This window comes from Medicago sativa, chromosome 7 (genome assembly GCF_051527215.1).
Source record: "Medicago sativa cultivar Bolivia chromosome 7, Bolivia_mono, whole genome shotgun sequence".
In the NCBI taxonomy this organism is placed as follows: domain Eukaryota; kingdom Viridiplantae; phylum Streptophyta; class Magnoliopsida; order Fabales; family Fabaceae; genus Medicago; species Medicago sativa.
The window spans coordinates 93583077-93600514 of NC_140755.1; the positions used below are offsets into that span (position 1 = coordinate 93583077).

General features: G+C 37.3%; 2 protein-coding genes across 2 annotated transcripts; both read right to left on the minus strand.

Annotated features, from left to right (window-relative positions):
• Window positions 1-206: 206 nt before the first annotated feature.
• On the minus strand, window positions 207-5910 carry LOC146910447 (uncharacterized). The gene is made up of 5 exons (XM_085729432.1): window positions 4830-5910; window positions 3323-4121; window positions 2832-3136; window positions 1352-2735; window positions 207-838 (listed from the first exon to the last, which is right to left on the minus strand). The coding sequence occupies exons 1-5, from the start codon at window positions 5628-5630 to the stop codon at window positions 207-209; spliced, it is 3921 nt and encodes a 1306-aa protein (XP_085585558.1). The 5' UTR covers window positions 5631-5910.
• Window positions 5911-9751: 3841 nt separating this feature from the next.
• On the minus strand, window positions 9752-10450 carry LOC146910448 (uncharacterized). The gene is made up of 3 exons (XM_085729433.1): window positions 10283-10450; window positions 10051-10197; window positions 9752-9874 (listed from the first exon to the last, which is right to left on the minus strand). The coding sequence occupies exons 1-3, from the start codon at window positions 10448-10450 to the stop codon at window positions 9752-9754; spliced, it is 438 nt and encodes a 145-aa protein (XP_085585559.1).
• Between the last annotated feature and the right edge of the window lie 6988 nt (window positions 10451-17438).

Below are 17438 nucleotides of genomic sequence, written 5' to 3' on the forward strand. Positions count from 1 at the left end.
TTTCCAAATCGTGCCACGATGAGAAACTGGCGTGCCACGATCATGAAGTAAAATTTTGCTTTCAGCTTTCATAAAAATCTTTTTGTTGTTTTTGTTTTGTAAAATGCAGTAAATAAATATAAACAATACCTGAGTGGACCTAAATCCAATGGGTTGCCTCCCATCCAGCGCTTCTTTACCGTCACTAGCTTGACTTATGATGACCCCTAAGGATCATCCAACACCACTCCCGCTCTATTCTTAGGGAGTTCGCCTCCAAGGTAAGGTTTCAGCCTTTGTGCATCAACCTTGAAAGTCTCTTGTGCACCAGGCTTGCTCAGCTCCACAGCTCCATAGGGAGTCATGTCTACAATCACGAATGGTCCGGACCACTTGGATTTTAACTTCCCGGGAAATAACTTCAACCTAGAATTAAACAGCAAAACAAGTTGTCCAATATAAAATTCTCTCCTCACCAATCCCTTGTCGTGATACCTCTTAGTTCTCTCTTTGTAAATTACGGCGTTCTCGTACGCACGCAATCTCATCTCCTCTAGCTCATTAAGTTTTAACAGCCTTTTCTTTCCAGCTAAAGTTTGATCAAAATTTAGGGCTTTGATAGCCCAATACGCTTTATGTTCCAATTCAACTGGGAGATGACAAGCCTTTCCATAAACCAACTGATAAGGGGACATCCCAAGGTGCGTCTTAAACGCAATTCTATATGCCCAAAGAGCGTCGTCTAACTTCCTAGACCAATCCTTCCTAGAAGACGCTACAGTTTTCTCCAAAATTTGTTTCAACTGACGGTTTGAAACCTCCGCTTGACCGCTAGTTTGAGGATGATAGGGAGTTGCAACTTTGTGTTTGATGTTAAACTTTTTAAGCACATATTCAAGAAGATTGTTGCAAAAGTGCTTCCCCCCATCACTGATCAAAACTCTAGGGGTTCCAAACCTAGTGAAAATATTCCTTTTCAAGAAATTAACCACAGTTTTAGCATCATTAGCAACACATGGTATCGCTTCAACCCACTTGGTAACATAGTCAACACACACAAGTATATGGAGATAAGAGTAAGAGGAGGGAAATGGTCCCATAAAATCTATGCCCCATTAATTAAAAGGTTCAACCTCGATGATTCCAGTTAGGGGCATTTCATTCCTCTTTGAGATACTACCTGTTCTTTGGCATTCATCACACCTCTTTACAGACTCTTGGCAATCCTTGAAGAGTGTGGGCCACCAGAAGCCACTTTGCAAGATTTTTGCAGCGGTTCTTTCTCCACTATGGTGGCCCCCATAAGCTGAGCTATAGCAGTGCCACATGATACTATTAGCTTCCGTTCCTGCAACACAACGTCTAATCAAACCATCAACACCTACCTTGAATAAATAAGGATCATCCCACAAATAGTGGTTTGCATCCTTGAAAAACTTTTTCCTCTGGTGCTGCTCCATGTCATCCGGAATTATGTTACCGGCCTTAAAATTTGCCATGTCGGCAAACCAAGGCCTTTCTTCAACGGCCATCAGCTTTTCATCTGGGAATTCAGCCCTTATGGCCTTCTCTTTCTTTGTCACCTCCTCATTTTCCAACCTTGAGAGGTGATCAGCTACCACATTCTCCACTCCTTTCTTGTCACGAATCTCCAGGTCAAATTCTTGTAATAAAAGGATCTGCCTCAACAGCCGAGGCTTCGAATCCCCTTTCGTCAAGAGATATTTAAGGGTTGCATGATCTGTAAAAACAATGACTTTGGAGCCTATTAGATAAGAACGAAATTTCTCCAATGCAAATATCACTGCAAGCAATTCCTTTTCAGTAGTGGAATAGTTGACTTGATTTTCATTTAAAACCTTGCTTGCATAGTAAATTGCATGGAAAAAATTGTTCTTTCGTTGGCCTAGGACTGCACCAACAGCATAATCACTTGCGTCACACATAAGTTCAAAAGGTAAATCCCAATCGGGTGCAATGATTATTGGTGCAGTCACCAACTTGGTTTTAATCAAAGAAAAAGCATTTAAACATTCAGAGTCAAAATCAAAATCATTCTTTTTGACCAAGAGGTTGCAAAGGGGCTTAGAAATTTTTGAAAAATCTTTGATAAAACGCCGATAGAAACCGGCATGCCCCAAGAAACTCCTAACTCCTTTAACATTACCAGGTGGGGGGAGTTTCTCTATAACCTCTATCTTTGCTTGATCCACTTCTATGCTTTTAGCACTTATTGTATGCCCCAAAACTATACCATCTATAACCATAAAATGACACTTTTCCCAATTTAAAACAAGGTTCGTTTCGGTGCATCTTTTAAGTACAGCATTTAAGTGAAACAAGCATTGATCAAAAGATTTACCAAACACAGAAAAGTCGTCCATGAATACCTCAATGTTCTTCTCTATCATATCAGAGAAGATGGAGAGCATACACCGTTGGAAGGTCGCCGGTGCATTACACAACCCAAAGGGCATCCTCCTATAAGCAAATATACCAAAAGGACAAGTGAAGGCAGTCTTTTCTTGGTCTTCCGGAGCCACCGCAATCTGATTATACCATGAATACCCATCCAAGAAGCAGTAAAAGGCTTGGCCAGCCAACCTTTCTAGCATTTGATCCATGAATGGTAATGGGAAGTGATCTTTCCTTGTTGCGGAATTCAGCCTCCAGTAATCTATACACATTCTCCAACCGGTGACGGTGCGTGTGGGTATCAATTCATTCTTTTCATTAGCCACTACCGTCATTCCTCCCTTTTTAGGTACTACATGAACAGGACTTACCCAAGAGCTGTCAGAAATAGGGTAAATCATGCCTGCATCGAGCAACTTTAACACCTCCTTTTTAACCACCTCCTTCATTGTTGGATTTAGTCTCCTTTGAGGTTGAACTACAGGTTTGTATTCAGCCTCCATATGTATTTTGTGCATACAATAGGCTGGACTAATACCCTTTAGATCAGAAATACTCCATCCCAGTGCTTCTTGATTGCTTCTCAACACCCTCATTAGCTTCTCTTCCTCTAAAGGTGTCAGTGTATTACTGATGATTGCTGGTCTGGAAAAATCCTCACTAAGGAAGACATATTTCAAGTGTGGAGGGAGTTCTTTTAACTCTGGATTTTTTTCTTTTTCATTATTCGAGGTTTCCGATCCCCCATATTTTTCACCAAGTATGTTTTCAAGTGGCGGTGGATGTATTTGTTGCTTACTTGCCTCAAGTTGCTTAACACACTCCTTCACCTCAACATCTTCAATATCTTCATCATTCTTTATGGAATTAACAAGTGTTCTCTCCATAGGTTATGTTGGTTGAGGTTCACGAGAATCATCTTCAACTATCTCCTCAATGACATCAATCCGGTAGCACTTAGGATTTTCAGCTCGATGTTTCATGGCTTCAAAAATATTAAACACCACTTGCTCATTGTGGAATCTCAACATAAGCTCGCCCATTTCAACATCAATCAAAGCACGACCAGTTGCAAGGAAGGGTCTTCCTAGAATGAGTGGCATGTCTTCGTCTTCAGCCATGTCTAGAATCACAAAATCAGCAGGGAATACTAGCTCGTTAACCTTAACTAACACATTTTCAAGTATACCAAAAGGGTAAGAGATTGAACGATCAGCTAAAGTAATGGTCATTCTTGTTGGTTTTGGCTCCCCACATCCAAGCTTCTTCATCATTGAAAGGGGCATCAAGTTGATACTTGCCCCTAAATCACCCAAAGCTCTTCCGATGTCTACCGGTCCAATTGAACAAGGAATAGTGAAAGCACCTGGATCTTTTAGTTTTGGTGGAAGTTTCTTTTGAAGAATAGCACTACAATTTTCTGAAAGTGCAATGTTTTCATCATCTTTTGGTTTTCTTCTTCCAGTCAACAAATCCTTCATGAACTTAGCATATAAAGGCATTTGATCAAGAGCCTCACCGAAAGGAATGTTCACCTGAAGTTGTGAGAAAAGTTGCATAAACTTCTTGAATTGACCTTCCTCCTTCTTCTTTTTCTTGGCTAAATGAGGGTAGGGAAGCTTCATATATGATGGAACAACTTGTTGCTTGTCTCCATCCTTCAATATTTGGCTCTTAGACTTCCTCAAAATTGAGTCTTCATCAATCAATTTCTCACTTTTTTCTCCCTCTGTTTTTTTCTTCCCTTCATTTTCAACTACTCCTTGATCATTCTCCTTTTCAACTACACCATGTTCAATTTCTTTTTCAACTATTCCCTCATTATTCTTTTCAATTTCACCGTCCTCCTCTATTACTCCGTCAACTTTCTTTGGAGTCTTTTGAACTAAAGGTTCAAGAACCTTTTTGCTCCTCAATTCAATAGCATTGCAAGACTCATTCTTAGGGTTGTCTTTTGTGTTACCTGAGAATCCCCCTTTGTTTTGTTCAGCCAATTGCTTTGCTAATTGCCCCAGCTGAGTCTCAAGCATCTTTCTAGAGGCTTCATTGTTCTTTCTTTCAGCCTCTTGACTCTTCTTCATCTCTCCAAAGTTGCCTTGAGTCATCTTCATAAAGTTAATCATAGTTTCCTCAAGAGCTGAAGGCTTTCTTTGTTGTTGTTGTGGAGGATAACATTGATTCTGCCTTTGATAGTTTCCCATGTAGTTGGCGTCCTCACTAGTTCCTTCAGGTACACATTCGCCGTTAGCATGTCCTTCACCACATAAATCACACCTGATTGCAGCCACTTGTTGTGACTTGTGTGCCAATGTGAAATTCTGAAACTCCTTAGTTAGAGTCTCTATTTGATTGTTCATAGCTGCTTGGTTGGCTAAGATTGCAGTTTGATCACTTACCCCAAACACTCCTTTTTCTTTCTTTTTCGCTTCAGCACGATACTCATTGCTAGCCATGTTTTCAATTAAAGCTTGTACTTCATGATCAGTTTTACTCTTGAGACTGCCTCCCGCGGAAGCATCTAAGAACATCCTAGTGTTAGGTGTCACCCCCTTAGTGAAGATTTGGAGGTATTGTTTTTCAGTGAACTCGTGGTTTGGACATCTTTTAAGAAGCAAGTTGAATCGCTCCCAAGCATCATACAATGATTCACCTTCTCCTTGCTTGAAGTTAGAGATCTCCATCTTCTTTTCCCAATACTTAGACATAGGGAAATATTTCTCTAAGAACTTCAGCTCTAACTCTTCCCATGTTTGGACAGTCCCGTTTGGTATAGTTAGCAACCAATCTTTTGCTCTTCCCGTCAAGGTGAAAGGAAATAGCCTTAGTTTCTTTTGTGCTTCAGTCACGGTGGCTGGTTGCACACAAAATTCATAAGTTTCAGCAAAGCGGCTCAAGTGTTCATGAGGACTCATAGCTTCAGTCCCATCGAATTGCTTGTCCCTCAAACCGTTGAGGACAGTTGTCTTGATGTCGAAAGCAACAGGGTTAGCTGGTTGAAAAGTATGGGTCAGTTGACAGCGATGAGTGGCTAACCCATAATCTCCTAGCTTTGGTCTTGGTGCAGGGTCTCCCATGGTTTCAGATTCAATTGAGAGTGGCTCCGGTATTTGTTCTCGAACACCCGGTGGAACGGAATGAGCTAACCTTTGCGACCGGACAGTTTTTCGGAGTGCTCTAGCAGTCCTTTCAATTTCTGGATCGAATTCGAGATCGTCGGCGCTCACTTTACCTCGCATAAACAGCAAAATACCTTAGTAGCACTGCACAACGCAAAGTAATCAAATGAATACGAAAACAGAAAAATAAAAATTAAAAACAGAAAATTAAATTGCAGAAATCCTAAATTATAACGTAATTGCCTTGTTGAAATAAATCAACAGTCCCCGGCAACGGCGCCAAAAACTTGATAGAAATCTGGCAAGTGTACCAAAAACTATCGAAGTAGTAAAAATATCGATCCACAAGGACTGTGTTAATTTCAATTCCAGCAAGCTCGTTATACGTTAGGATGTTTAAAGTTCGTAATTGGTTGCCCTAGGCAGTAAAGTTTGGTTTTAATCAGATTTGATTAAAGTAGAAAGAGTTCGAAAGAAAATTATATTGAGATGAATGATTAAGCCGGTGAATCCACTATTGCTCTATATGAAAGTTCTACCTCTCTCTACTCTCAATTACTACTCAGTTTTTACGATAAATTAACTAAGTGGTTTTGATCAATCTCTTGACTCAAAACCCTTTCCTAAGTTATAACCCTATTAATCTCTTAACGTGATTGAATAACCGCGGAAGCAATATTGGAACGTTAATTCATATATCATAACCCTCAATTTCCTATCTCTAGGCTCCTAGTGTTGAGTTAAACAAAATTACTATTTTAGGATTAAAAGCTAGGGCTAGTATTCATTCAATTCCTAAGATCAATTCATGTGATTGCAAGAAGCTAGGGCTAGTAGTCATACAAAACAATAATCATGAAAAGCAATAAACACAAGTAATTCTGAATAAAAACTGAATAGCATTGATTATAGAGAGAGTTCAACTACAAAATCATATATTACAAGAGTTTCATCATGGCTTAACCAAACTAAAGGTTTAGCTACTCATAGCTAAACAATCATAAGAATTAAGAAATAACAAGAGAAAACATACATAAATCTAACCAACGGGGTGTTGGTATGAGATTCAGGGCTCGTTCCTTGGTCTCCTGTCGTCCTTAGTGCTCAAAATCGCAATAATAATCAGTACCCAAAACCCTTGCTAGCAGCTGGATATTTATAGAAAGAGAATTAGAGTTTCAGAAAAGCCCATCATCGTGCCACGTTACGGGACCATCGTGGCACGATGCCTTCATTAATCTGACGTGGCAGCAAGTTCATCAACCCATCGTGGCACGTTGCGTATTCCTTCGTGCCACAAAATTTCCAGAATGTCACCATGAACTCCACATCGTTCCAACGTGCCACGACCAGTTACCAACGTGGCACGTTTGCTTATACTTGGGCAATATTTTCCTGTTTTCTCAAAGTTTCTTCTCTTGAGCTCTTGTTCATGTTTTGGTTTGATTTCACCATGAATTCATTGCAGTTGACTCTCTAAATGCTATAATAAAGACCTAAATATGACTAAGAAACTAATGTTGATGCACTGTCATCACTATTTTCCGATATTTGGTACCTAGAAGCGTTATAAATATATTTTGGATGGTTTACACCCTCCAACAAGTAGTAGTGGCATTGATCTTGAAGATAAGTGGTTGACATTACCGGATATGGGTCACATTATTGCAATTTGCTACCATAGATTCGTTGTTCAATTGGTTTTGCCCAAAAGAGATATATGTGAGACATATTTCCCAATCTGAGGTCCTCCACCGCTTAACCCACATTCCAACATCATGTGTCTTGACTTAATTCCCGGCCACTTTCTTCATGTTTTTTTGAAATAAGGTTGTCCATTATCGCCGCCTTGTGGGGAATGGAGTGATTAAGAGATTGGTGAGGCGGAGAAATGGCATTTTGCTTTTACGGATAGACAAGCCGCCTTCAATGACTTCATGTCTAAGGAGCCGAAGCCACCAAAGAAACCAACAAATGAGAACAATCCAATTATTTGTGGCACTCCCACTCCGAAAAAACCAAAACAAGAATTTGAAGTCATGGAAGAAGACGAAGATTATGCACTATCACTAGTCTAGTTAGATAGGTTATGACACTTTTTGGTCGGTGTTCGTCCTATTTTTTGTAGATATTACACCGACGTATTTTTTGATGGCCGGTTATGTAATTTGGATATTTGTGGCCAATATGTAATTAATATTATATTTATTATATAAATATATGAAGTGATTTTTTTTGTGGACGGTTATGTCACGTCAATTATTGCTTTCAATTTTTCGTCTCCAATTATTCAACTATTTATTTTATCTTTTATTTGGTTTTATTCTCATACTTGTTATTCCATTATATTTTGTGAAGTGAAACATGTCTGAAGATGCACTGGTTCCAGTTGAAGCTCATGCCCGATACGAGAGCGTGAGAAAGAAGGTTAAGGTCTTTTTAACCCCCACCGACAAGTTGGACGAGTTGAAGGCACAACTTAACAAATATTTTATCCATATTGGTGAAAATCAAAGAACATCTCATGTCATAGTACAGGTGCCATGCGTGGACTTGGGGGAGTATAAGGAATAAGACTTTTGAAAGACTATGTATTATCCACAACTCGTCACAGATGATAGACATTGATTACATGTTTAGGTTAATGGTTGAAAATAACATTTTACACATTTATGTCTGATCCGTTGAAGTGTATTATTAACGTGCAATAGTGTAATGTGTTTGAATTTGTGTATGTAATGTTGAATTTTAATGAATCTGTGTTATGTGTAATTTAACGATGAATTTGTATAATTTGGATTGTTTATGTGCGATTATGTGATTTTAGGAATTTAAGGACGAATTTGTGTAATTTGGATCGTTTATGTGTCATTAAGTGTGATTAAATTATTATGCGTCATTAACGACAAATTTGTGTAATTTGGATCGTTTATGTGTGATTATGTGATTGTGTGATAAACGATGAGTTTGTGTAATTTGGATCGTTTATGTGCGATTATGTGATTGTGTGATAAACGATGAGTTTGTGTAATTTGGATCGTTTATGTGCGATTATGTGATTATGTTGTTAAACTAACGTTATTCAGTTCAATTATGAGTGTTTAAAGATTACGGGTCATTAATGACTTGGTTGCATAGCATTCAATGTTGTCTGCTGATATATTAGTAACAGCGTGAGTTAACTCACGCAGATCTGTAACCAGTGTGACTTAAGTCACGTTGTGTTTAACACATGCGTGACTTATCTCACGTCAGGGGGTATTTTCGGAAGTTTGGTTGGGAGTGAACAAATCATGTTGGGAGAAGAGCATTTTTCTACTATCATACCAACAATATGTGAGATTGATTGGAGAAGGATATTTTCTTGTAAAACAAAAAGGTGTGAAAATATCTTACCTTTTAGTGGGTGAAAAAATTAGGGTTTTTCCTTAGTGAATAAAATTAGGGCTTTTTGCCCTAAAAAAAAATTAGGACTTTTTTATTCAGCATTGCTTATAAAACCTTTTTCTTTCACAAAATATTGCTTAGGAATCTTAGACTGACGGGGTTAACCAACTTAAATGTAATTAATTTTTTAAATGCTTAGACTATTGTTCACATCAAAGGATGTTTGGACTTTAATCGAACATTTTATTTATAAGATAAGATAAGATATTTTTTTTAACTTTGTGTGTTTGATATGCTAAAAGATAAGTATTGGATAAATCAATACTAAAAGATAAGAGTATTGGATAAATCAACGTAAGATAAATTTTAAATGTATTGAACAACTTTTTGTCTTGTACCATATTTGTTGACAAAATTATTTTGGTATTTTAGACAACTTGTATTTGAAAATTGTTGTTCACACACTTAATAAGGCTGAAAAACACCAGTAAATGACCAAAATATCCCTCGACAATTAACTGTTGTCAGTTTCCTATTTCCTCGGCAGTTAACTGCCGATGCGTCGTGATGCCTCTGCATTGGTAGAAGCTTCATTTTCAGGACCTGTTATGTGTTTTAAACATATAACACCCAACCTGTTTTTTATATTTTCACATCAGCAGCAAAAATAAATTACCAAAAGCAAAATTCAAAATAAATGCAAATTACCACGATGAAATAAAAATGTACCAACATCAGTTAAAATATAAAATGTCAACCAAATACGAACAAAAGTCATCAAAGTCTGAAATGAAACTAACATAGCCTACAACCAATAACTCCTAAAACTAACAACACTACTTTTGTTGTTGCTCCTACTCGGCATGCTGCCTCCTCGGCCTACGGGCTCGCCTCCTGGTCAATATCAGTGTGATATGCTCCCTAACATGGTGCATGGCCTCAAACCATTGCTCAGGGCTCATCACCTCCTGACCTAACTGCTCATCAGCATAGGCAATTATGTCACTAACCATGTCATAGGTATCAGGCGAACCTCTCACCTCGCACTGCTCCACTGGTGTGCAATGATCTGCTCCTCATTTGCTGGCCTCGGAGGAGATCCCGGAATAGGTGGCAAAATCCGAGGGTGAGACACTTTAGTTTACCATAGTACATAGACATCTTGCATCTGCCACGGCGTCTCTCCTGCCGGCTCACCCCAATCGGGCTCCTTAGTCGTGTGAATACAAAAGTCAATGAAAGCCTGCACATTATGAGGTGGCCGCAGCTCAACAACATCCGTCGGATGTCTAGGGACGTCCTGCACGTATAAGTGCCTAAACATTCGCACTTTATAAAGTGCCTTCATGAGTTGTTTTGAGGATTTCCCAAGCATCTTTGGCCACAGTGCATTGTTTGATCAGTCTGAACATTTTCTTGTCCACTCCATTGAATAAAGCGTTCAAAGCCTTGGAGTTTTCAACAGCTAATTCATCTTCTTCCTTGGACCACTCTTCTTCTGGTTTCAGATCAGCTGTTTTGTTTCCATCTTTGTCAAGCACAACAGGATGCATAGTTTTAAAAACCGGATTGGCTGGTCCAACCGGTCCGACCGTGAACCGGTGGTGTGGCCGGTTCGAGCCACATAATGGATCGGGCATGCATTTAAACCGGTGACTCGGCCGGTTTGGTGAACCGGACCCGATCAATGCATCAGTTTTGATTTTTTTTAACTGGAAAATGGAAGAAAGTGAGATGGTGTGCAGTGCAACAGTAGATCTGAAGAAGGGAAAAAACAAAGAAGCAGTTGTATAAACTTGTTTGATAACATCATAAATTTAATGGAATGAACTCAATTCAAAATATTAAAGAGGTGGTGAAATGGGTTAGAAATTTAATGAAAGAAACTTAAAAAATGAGTATCAAGCACATGAGATATGAGAAGGGAGGAACAGAGGGACGGCGGCACGGCACTACATGTATGGTTTTCTCACTTGTTTTGCCGTTTTTTACATTTTAGAAGATCGAGTCCTCTCATGTGTTGTTTTCGGGTCAGCATAGTCCATGAGTTAAAAGCCCATTGCTTTTACTAGTCCAATGCACATGTATCTTCCTTTTCTTTGTATAATAATATGGAGGTTTCTTTTTGGGCCCCTTAATATCTTTTAGGCCCCCTAAAATTCATTTTTTACCATTATTTTATACATCCGGAAGATATCATCTGAAGCATATCGCTTGGTTTCGGGACCTATGTTCCGGAGGAGTTTTTGAAGAATTTAAGCAACGGAGATACGAACCAGAGGGTTATGTAGTTATCTCCCATATGTATTTATTTATTTCTTTAAGAAAATACGAGAGAGTCACTGTAATATCCCGCTTATTAACAATGCAATGTTTTACCTGATAACGTCAAAATGCGCGCGACTAAGTTTAAGGGTATTACTGTAATTGTGCATGGAGGGAGTATATAAAGACTTTTGGACCCAAAAATTCTCATAATGTTTTGAACTTTCTCTCTCTAGGGTTTTGAGAAAACTTATACTCCTCTCCCTCTCTAGAAATCGGTCCACTCTCTCCCTCCCAACTTCATCTTCGCTTAATAATTTATCTTCCAAGCAAGCAACTATGTAAGGAATGATCTACTAGGGTTTTGGTGTTAAGGCTTAGAGTTCTTGAGCTTAACTACATGTTTTTTTCAAGGTAAGTTCTTAGATAGAATCCACCCTTGGGATTATGTGATTATTTTTGTGAGAAAATCATAATTTTAGGGTTTTATGCATAGAGATTAGTTACCCCTTCTCATGTCATGCTCACTAAACATGTGAATACTTGTCATGTGAATGTTTTTCAGGTATCTTAAGATCATTAGAGTCAAAATATACTTGGGATCACTTGGTTTTGAGGTTTTTGGGCTAAAAATACCATTTTTGCAAGTTCTGGGATGTCATAACTCGCCGGGGCGAGCTAGTACTCGCCATGGCGAGTAAAAAGCCACAGAAGCCATGTTCTGCTCGCCTCAAACTCGCCTAGGCGAGTAAACAGTGTAAAAACTCGTTGTTTGCTCGTTTCAGGCAGTTTTGGCATTTTTCGGGTCGGTTTTCTCTGTGTTGTCTTTTTACGAAATTAAACCCCTCAAACCAAGATCCTATTGGATAATCTTTTAAATGTTTTTCTTGAAGGTAAAGCAAGTATTTAACTTATTTAGTAATTCATGGCATACGAGAGAAAAGATAGATTCTTGATCGGGTAACGAACTATACTTTAAGAAAGGGAATGAAACTAGAGCCTCGATATAGTTTATCGAGAACTAGAACGTTAATTATGAATTATATGTATGTTAAGACGTGAAGCGATTAGTTAAACTTTTCGCTAAGAATGAATAAGCAAGATGTAGGTGTCGTGTCTCTTGCGATCCACGCTAGGTTGGGATCTCAAGGGGTTCCCGCCAGGGGAACGGGATAAGCTTCACAAGGGGGCCCGCACGTTGCTGAGGGAGTCCGATGTACCTTAGTTAAGTTTTCATCGGTCGCGTATGGGATTGTACTCGAGGTTACTCCACCCGGGGCTCTCCGTAAAATGAACTTAGATAATGTGTTGTTCAACGCTAACCTCTAACATAATGAATGTATATAATTTTATACGACACGATATGATACGTTGTTAGACATGTATGGATTATGCATAGGGCAAGCTATGAAATTATACCGGTGACGAGCTAGGTTTCCCCCGATCGTCCGGTTTAGGATCGTGTCATGAATATGTTATGTTACGGCTTGATGCGTTTAACGTATCTTGGTGTTGCGGTCTTAGGTTCCCTTGACCACCATGACACGTAGAATTTAAGTAAGACCTAAGCCAAGATATATGAACCTATGACGGATTTAGTATGCACAACCGTCTAGGTAAGCACGACCACACATGTATAATCAACCGTCAGATTGTTTTGTAGACACGTGGTGACCGTAGGTTTCCCCGAGGTTACCTATAGCCTAGGATTAGGTAGAACTCACTGAGACAATATGTCTCATCCCTTTCCTTCTTTGTTCAGGTTCACAGGTTTCTTGTGGCAAAGGTAAGGAGAAAGCTACGGAATGATCGTGCTATCTTGGATCCAGCCCTTATGTCTCTTAGCTTGATGTTATGTTATATTATATGCTTGTGTGTAATGAGCCGTGTTGTACGAGTTTCATTAGACTGTTTATGTATAAATAATGTAACATATGACTCAAGTTGCTTTTGTATCCGAATTCTCGACTTATGTCGTTTCAGTATTGTATAATTAATGTATCCAATATCAGTTTTAACGCTCATGTTGAAAATTTTAGACACTTTCAATTTGGGGCTTTACAGTCACATAGAACACGATCTACTTGGAATGGATTAATTAGAGCATTGCAACTCTTTATTTTTGTCATTCTTCTTCAAGGTTCGGTCAGTAATGATACATAATCCACAAAGCATTAATTAGAGCATTGAATTTCAACCAGAACTTCATCTTGATAATGAATTATGCACGAAAGTTTCAAACTTTGAAGAATTCCCATATGGGTTTTGTGTATCCATCATAGTTGACTTTGATTTAACTAGATCTTGAAAAAACCATAATTTTTTCTAGTACTAAAACATTTATTAAGGTTGTTTAAATTTGGGATCAGAACATAATAAACAAAGTTAAAATACATGATCCAGTCATCAAAAAGACATAGAAACATAAGACACTAACACCAACGTTGTTTGTTTCACATACAAGTTGCAGAAATTCAAATCTGGAAAATGTTGCAGATGAGAAGTGAAGGATAGTGGTGAAAGGTGGCAGAAGAAAATGGTAGCTTTGGAGAAATGGTTGTTTTATTTGAGTTGAAGAAGATAAAGAAGAAAAGCAAGTATCTTATTCACTTCAGCATATTTATATTGGATACATTATTGCTGCTTAATATGATGGAAACAGATCCTCCGAAAGATAGATACCGAATGAATAGAACATGGGGTAAAATAGGAATTTGGGGGGGGGGGGGGGGGGGCTAAGAGATATCGAGGGGGCTTAAAAAGAAACTACCTAATAATATTCATGTTGCACTAACGTATAATCCTTTATAAATTCTTCAAAAAAAGTAAAAATATAATCCCTTATAAAATAACTAATTAACATATAATAATAATATTCGTTCAAAAACTTGTAATAAAAATCCTTCAAAAACATAATAATAATAATAATCATTATTATTACTACTATAATTATAATAACAAAATAATAATAAAACACTACCGAGTTATCTTAACGAGTCATCCGATTCAGTCATGCGATTTAACCAGTGATCCGATGACCTTACCGAGTCGATGACCGGTCCGGTTTTTAAAACTATGATAGGATGTTCCCAACCCTTCAAAACTGCTTTCCATGTCTTTATATATGGATTTAAGGAAAGCACTCATTCGTGATTTCCAACAATCATAGTTGGTGACATCCAACAGAGGTGATCTGTTCACAAATCCTCCTTCCTTGTCCATAATGCCATAAAGTATCTTCCTTGGAGTTCACCCTAAAACAGGAAGGGTGCCTGCTCTGATACCAATTGAAATTCCTGCAGGCTAACTTTCATATGTTTTATACGATGTTCCAACATCAGACACAAAATACGAATGTTGAATGTAATGTTTAGAACATCGTGCTAGCAGAAAACAAACACAACAAGGAAAATATAACGGACAGAAAAGTAAAAGGCACGGAAGGTTTGTTAACCCAGTTCGGTGACAAACACTGAACACACCTACTCTGGGGGCTACCAAGCTAGGAAGGAAATCCACTAGTGTAGTCCTTATTCCAAGTTCTTAGCAAACTCATCGTTTACAACTCTAGACCTAGGACCTACCCATCTTGACTTCAACCTAGGAACTCTTAGATCTGAGATCTCATCTCATTTCCCTCAATCAATCGCAGCCACTGTGATTATCAGATTACAACTCAATATGGTGAAGTTACCTTCAAAAACAAACAACCTCCGTGCTTCAAAGCTTAGGAGTAGCAACAAATTACACCTCTATTAAACAGTCTTATGCTTGCATCAAGGTGATACAAGAAAGGCTCACAATTAACAAACACTAAAAATCAGTCCTTATCATGTATCAAAGCGATACAAAAAAAGGCTCACAAAGACTCAAAACCCTAAAAAAAAAAAATCTTGATATGACGGCTTGAATGAATAATTAGGTCTTTTATTCTTGTATATATACTGAAGCAACACAAGCTAAATAGTCTTGTTGGGCTTCAGAACATTGTAGATCCTTCAGCTGATCCACGTAACAAAATAGTAACAAATATATCAACTCCTAAAAAGTAGGAACATCTTTAGGAACCGCCAAAAACACCATCAAGGAATCCTAAAATATTGTCTACACTTTATAAACAAATCGCCTAGATGATTATGGACAAAAATATGTTACTTGGTGAAGAAGAACTAAGGCGTGGTTTCCTTAAAAAGATAAAGCTCGCGAAAACCAAGCCACACAAACAGGGCACACTGAACCGTGTCAGGATGTTGGAACATCATATCCAACATCGTACAAGATGCCAAGATGTTGGAACAACATATCTAACATCGTACATGAGTATTTGTTTTAGCAATGATGAGGCCAATACTCCAAATACCCAACAGTTTTTGTTTCTGCATATGTTCAAGATGCATCGGCAGTTAACTGGCGATGAAACCGGCGGTAGTTAACTGCCGAAGTCTTCCTCGGTAGTTAACCGTCGCCGGTTATTTTCCTCAGTAGTTAACTGCCGCCGGGACATTTACGTCTTTTACTGGTGTTTTTCAGCCTTCTTTAGTATGCCAACGTCAAATTTCCTTGTATTTGGGACAAAAAGTTATGATGTGATTGAGTGAGGGGTAAAAATTTCAATTTTTGTCCAGTCGTTTGTCCTCAAGTGGTTGAAGGTGAAGTATGAAACTCTTCCATTTAATTATCATGGTTGGTGGCTTAGTCCATTTACCTTATTAGACATAGGCTAATTATCGTTGTTTCTGTTTTGTGGTTTGCTTCAGTTTAGGCTTTCGCCTTGTAATTTTTGTTCATACCTTGTTCTAACTTTGGTGTTACTTCCTAGACACATCTTGTCCTAAGAAGGCCATTTGTTATGGTAATATATTTCATTTTAGCCTCTTAAAAACATTCATAATGGCTGCAGGTAAAAAATAAGTTTGATTACTCAACCTTTTTTACCTTTTTGATGAATATATTTTGATTTTAGGATATGAGTTGATTTTAGACATTTTTTTTAATTGAGTTATAAGAAATACGTTTTCAAGAAAATGGTTTAACATTGTATCTGAAAAGCAAATAATTAATAAATAATTGAAGGTATAATTTCTAATATGGTTGAGTCAATTGCAACATGAGCAGAAGATCTGACAAATGTTGAACATTGCTTTAATTTCCCACAATGTATGGGTACACACGCATTTTGCGACCATTCATGTCGAGTGATTTATGGGGATGATAACGGTGGCTATTGCAGATCAGATAAAATCTCATGTTGTTGCAGATAGATGTTGGAGAAAATTATATTCAATAATTGTACTTTCTTCATATGTTTGATCAAGTATATCATCAAACATGGTTTTTAAGATTCTCATAAAAATAAGTTCAATAATCAATATGATAGTTTTCAATTTAAAAAGGTATTTATGCAATTTCTTATTATTATGAAAAAGTTTTAATTGCTCATCCAAATCATGGCTTCTATAAAAATGAAAATAATTGTAAAACGACCTTCAACGGTTGACTATTAATAGTTTTGTCCCGCAACAATAATTTACAAATACCTATAAATCTATTTATTTGTGGTTTAACGATGAACAATGTATCAATTAATATCTTTGAGAATGGTAAAACGTAGAGAAAAATATATGTTTAACCATTTAAGTATATGTAAATTTCAATATTTTTTCTAAATCAATCAATGTATAGATTTCACATTTTCTTTGCACATTTTTTTAGAACACTTATAAAGTATATCCTTCGAGGTGTGAATTCAAAAATATTTGTTGTCCAAGTTATAAGAAAGTGCTAATTAACTTGTACATTAATTCATTCCAAGTAAGAGTTTAATTTTTAAATTACGACATACATACATACATACATACATATATATAATTTTATTTTTAGAAATGTAAATACTGAAATGTAATACTTGGAATCCTTATTGATTAAATTTTCAAAATATCAACATTAACACGGTGTTTCTATTGATTAAATTTTTATTTATATGCAAAACATCATTCAATATTTTTTGGACGATTGTAAAATTAAGGAGATCATGAGTTTTAATAAGGACGGTTATGAAATTTGGCTGGACTTTAATTTTTATATATTATTAGTGGATGTTGGTAGATTATTCATCATACTCATCAAGTTGATCGATGTATTGGAGGAAAAAAAATATAGGAATATATAGGAACTTGCTTAAGAAATTTTGAGAAAATTTGTTACACTTTATCCGAGAAAATTTTGTGATGAGCATTACCGTGATAAATTGTTTTGAGAAATTTAGTTACAATTTTG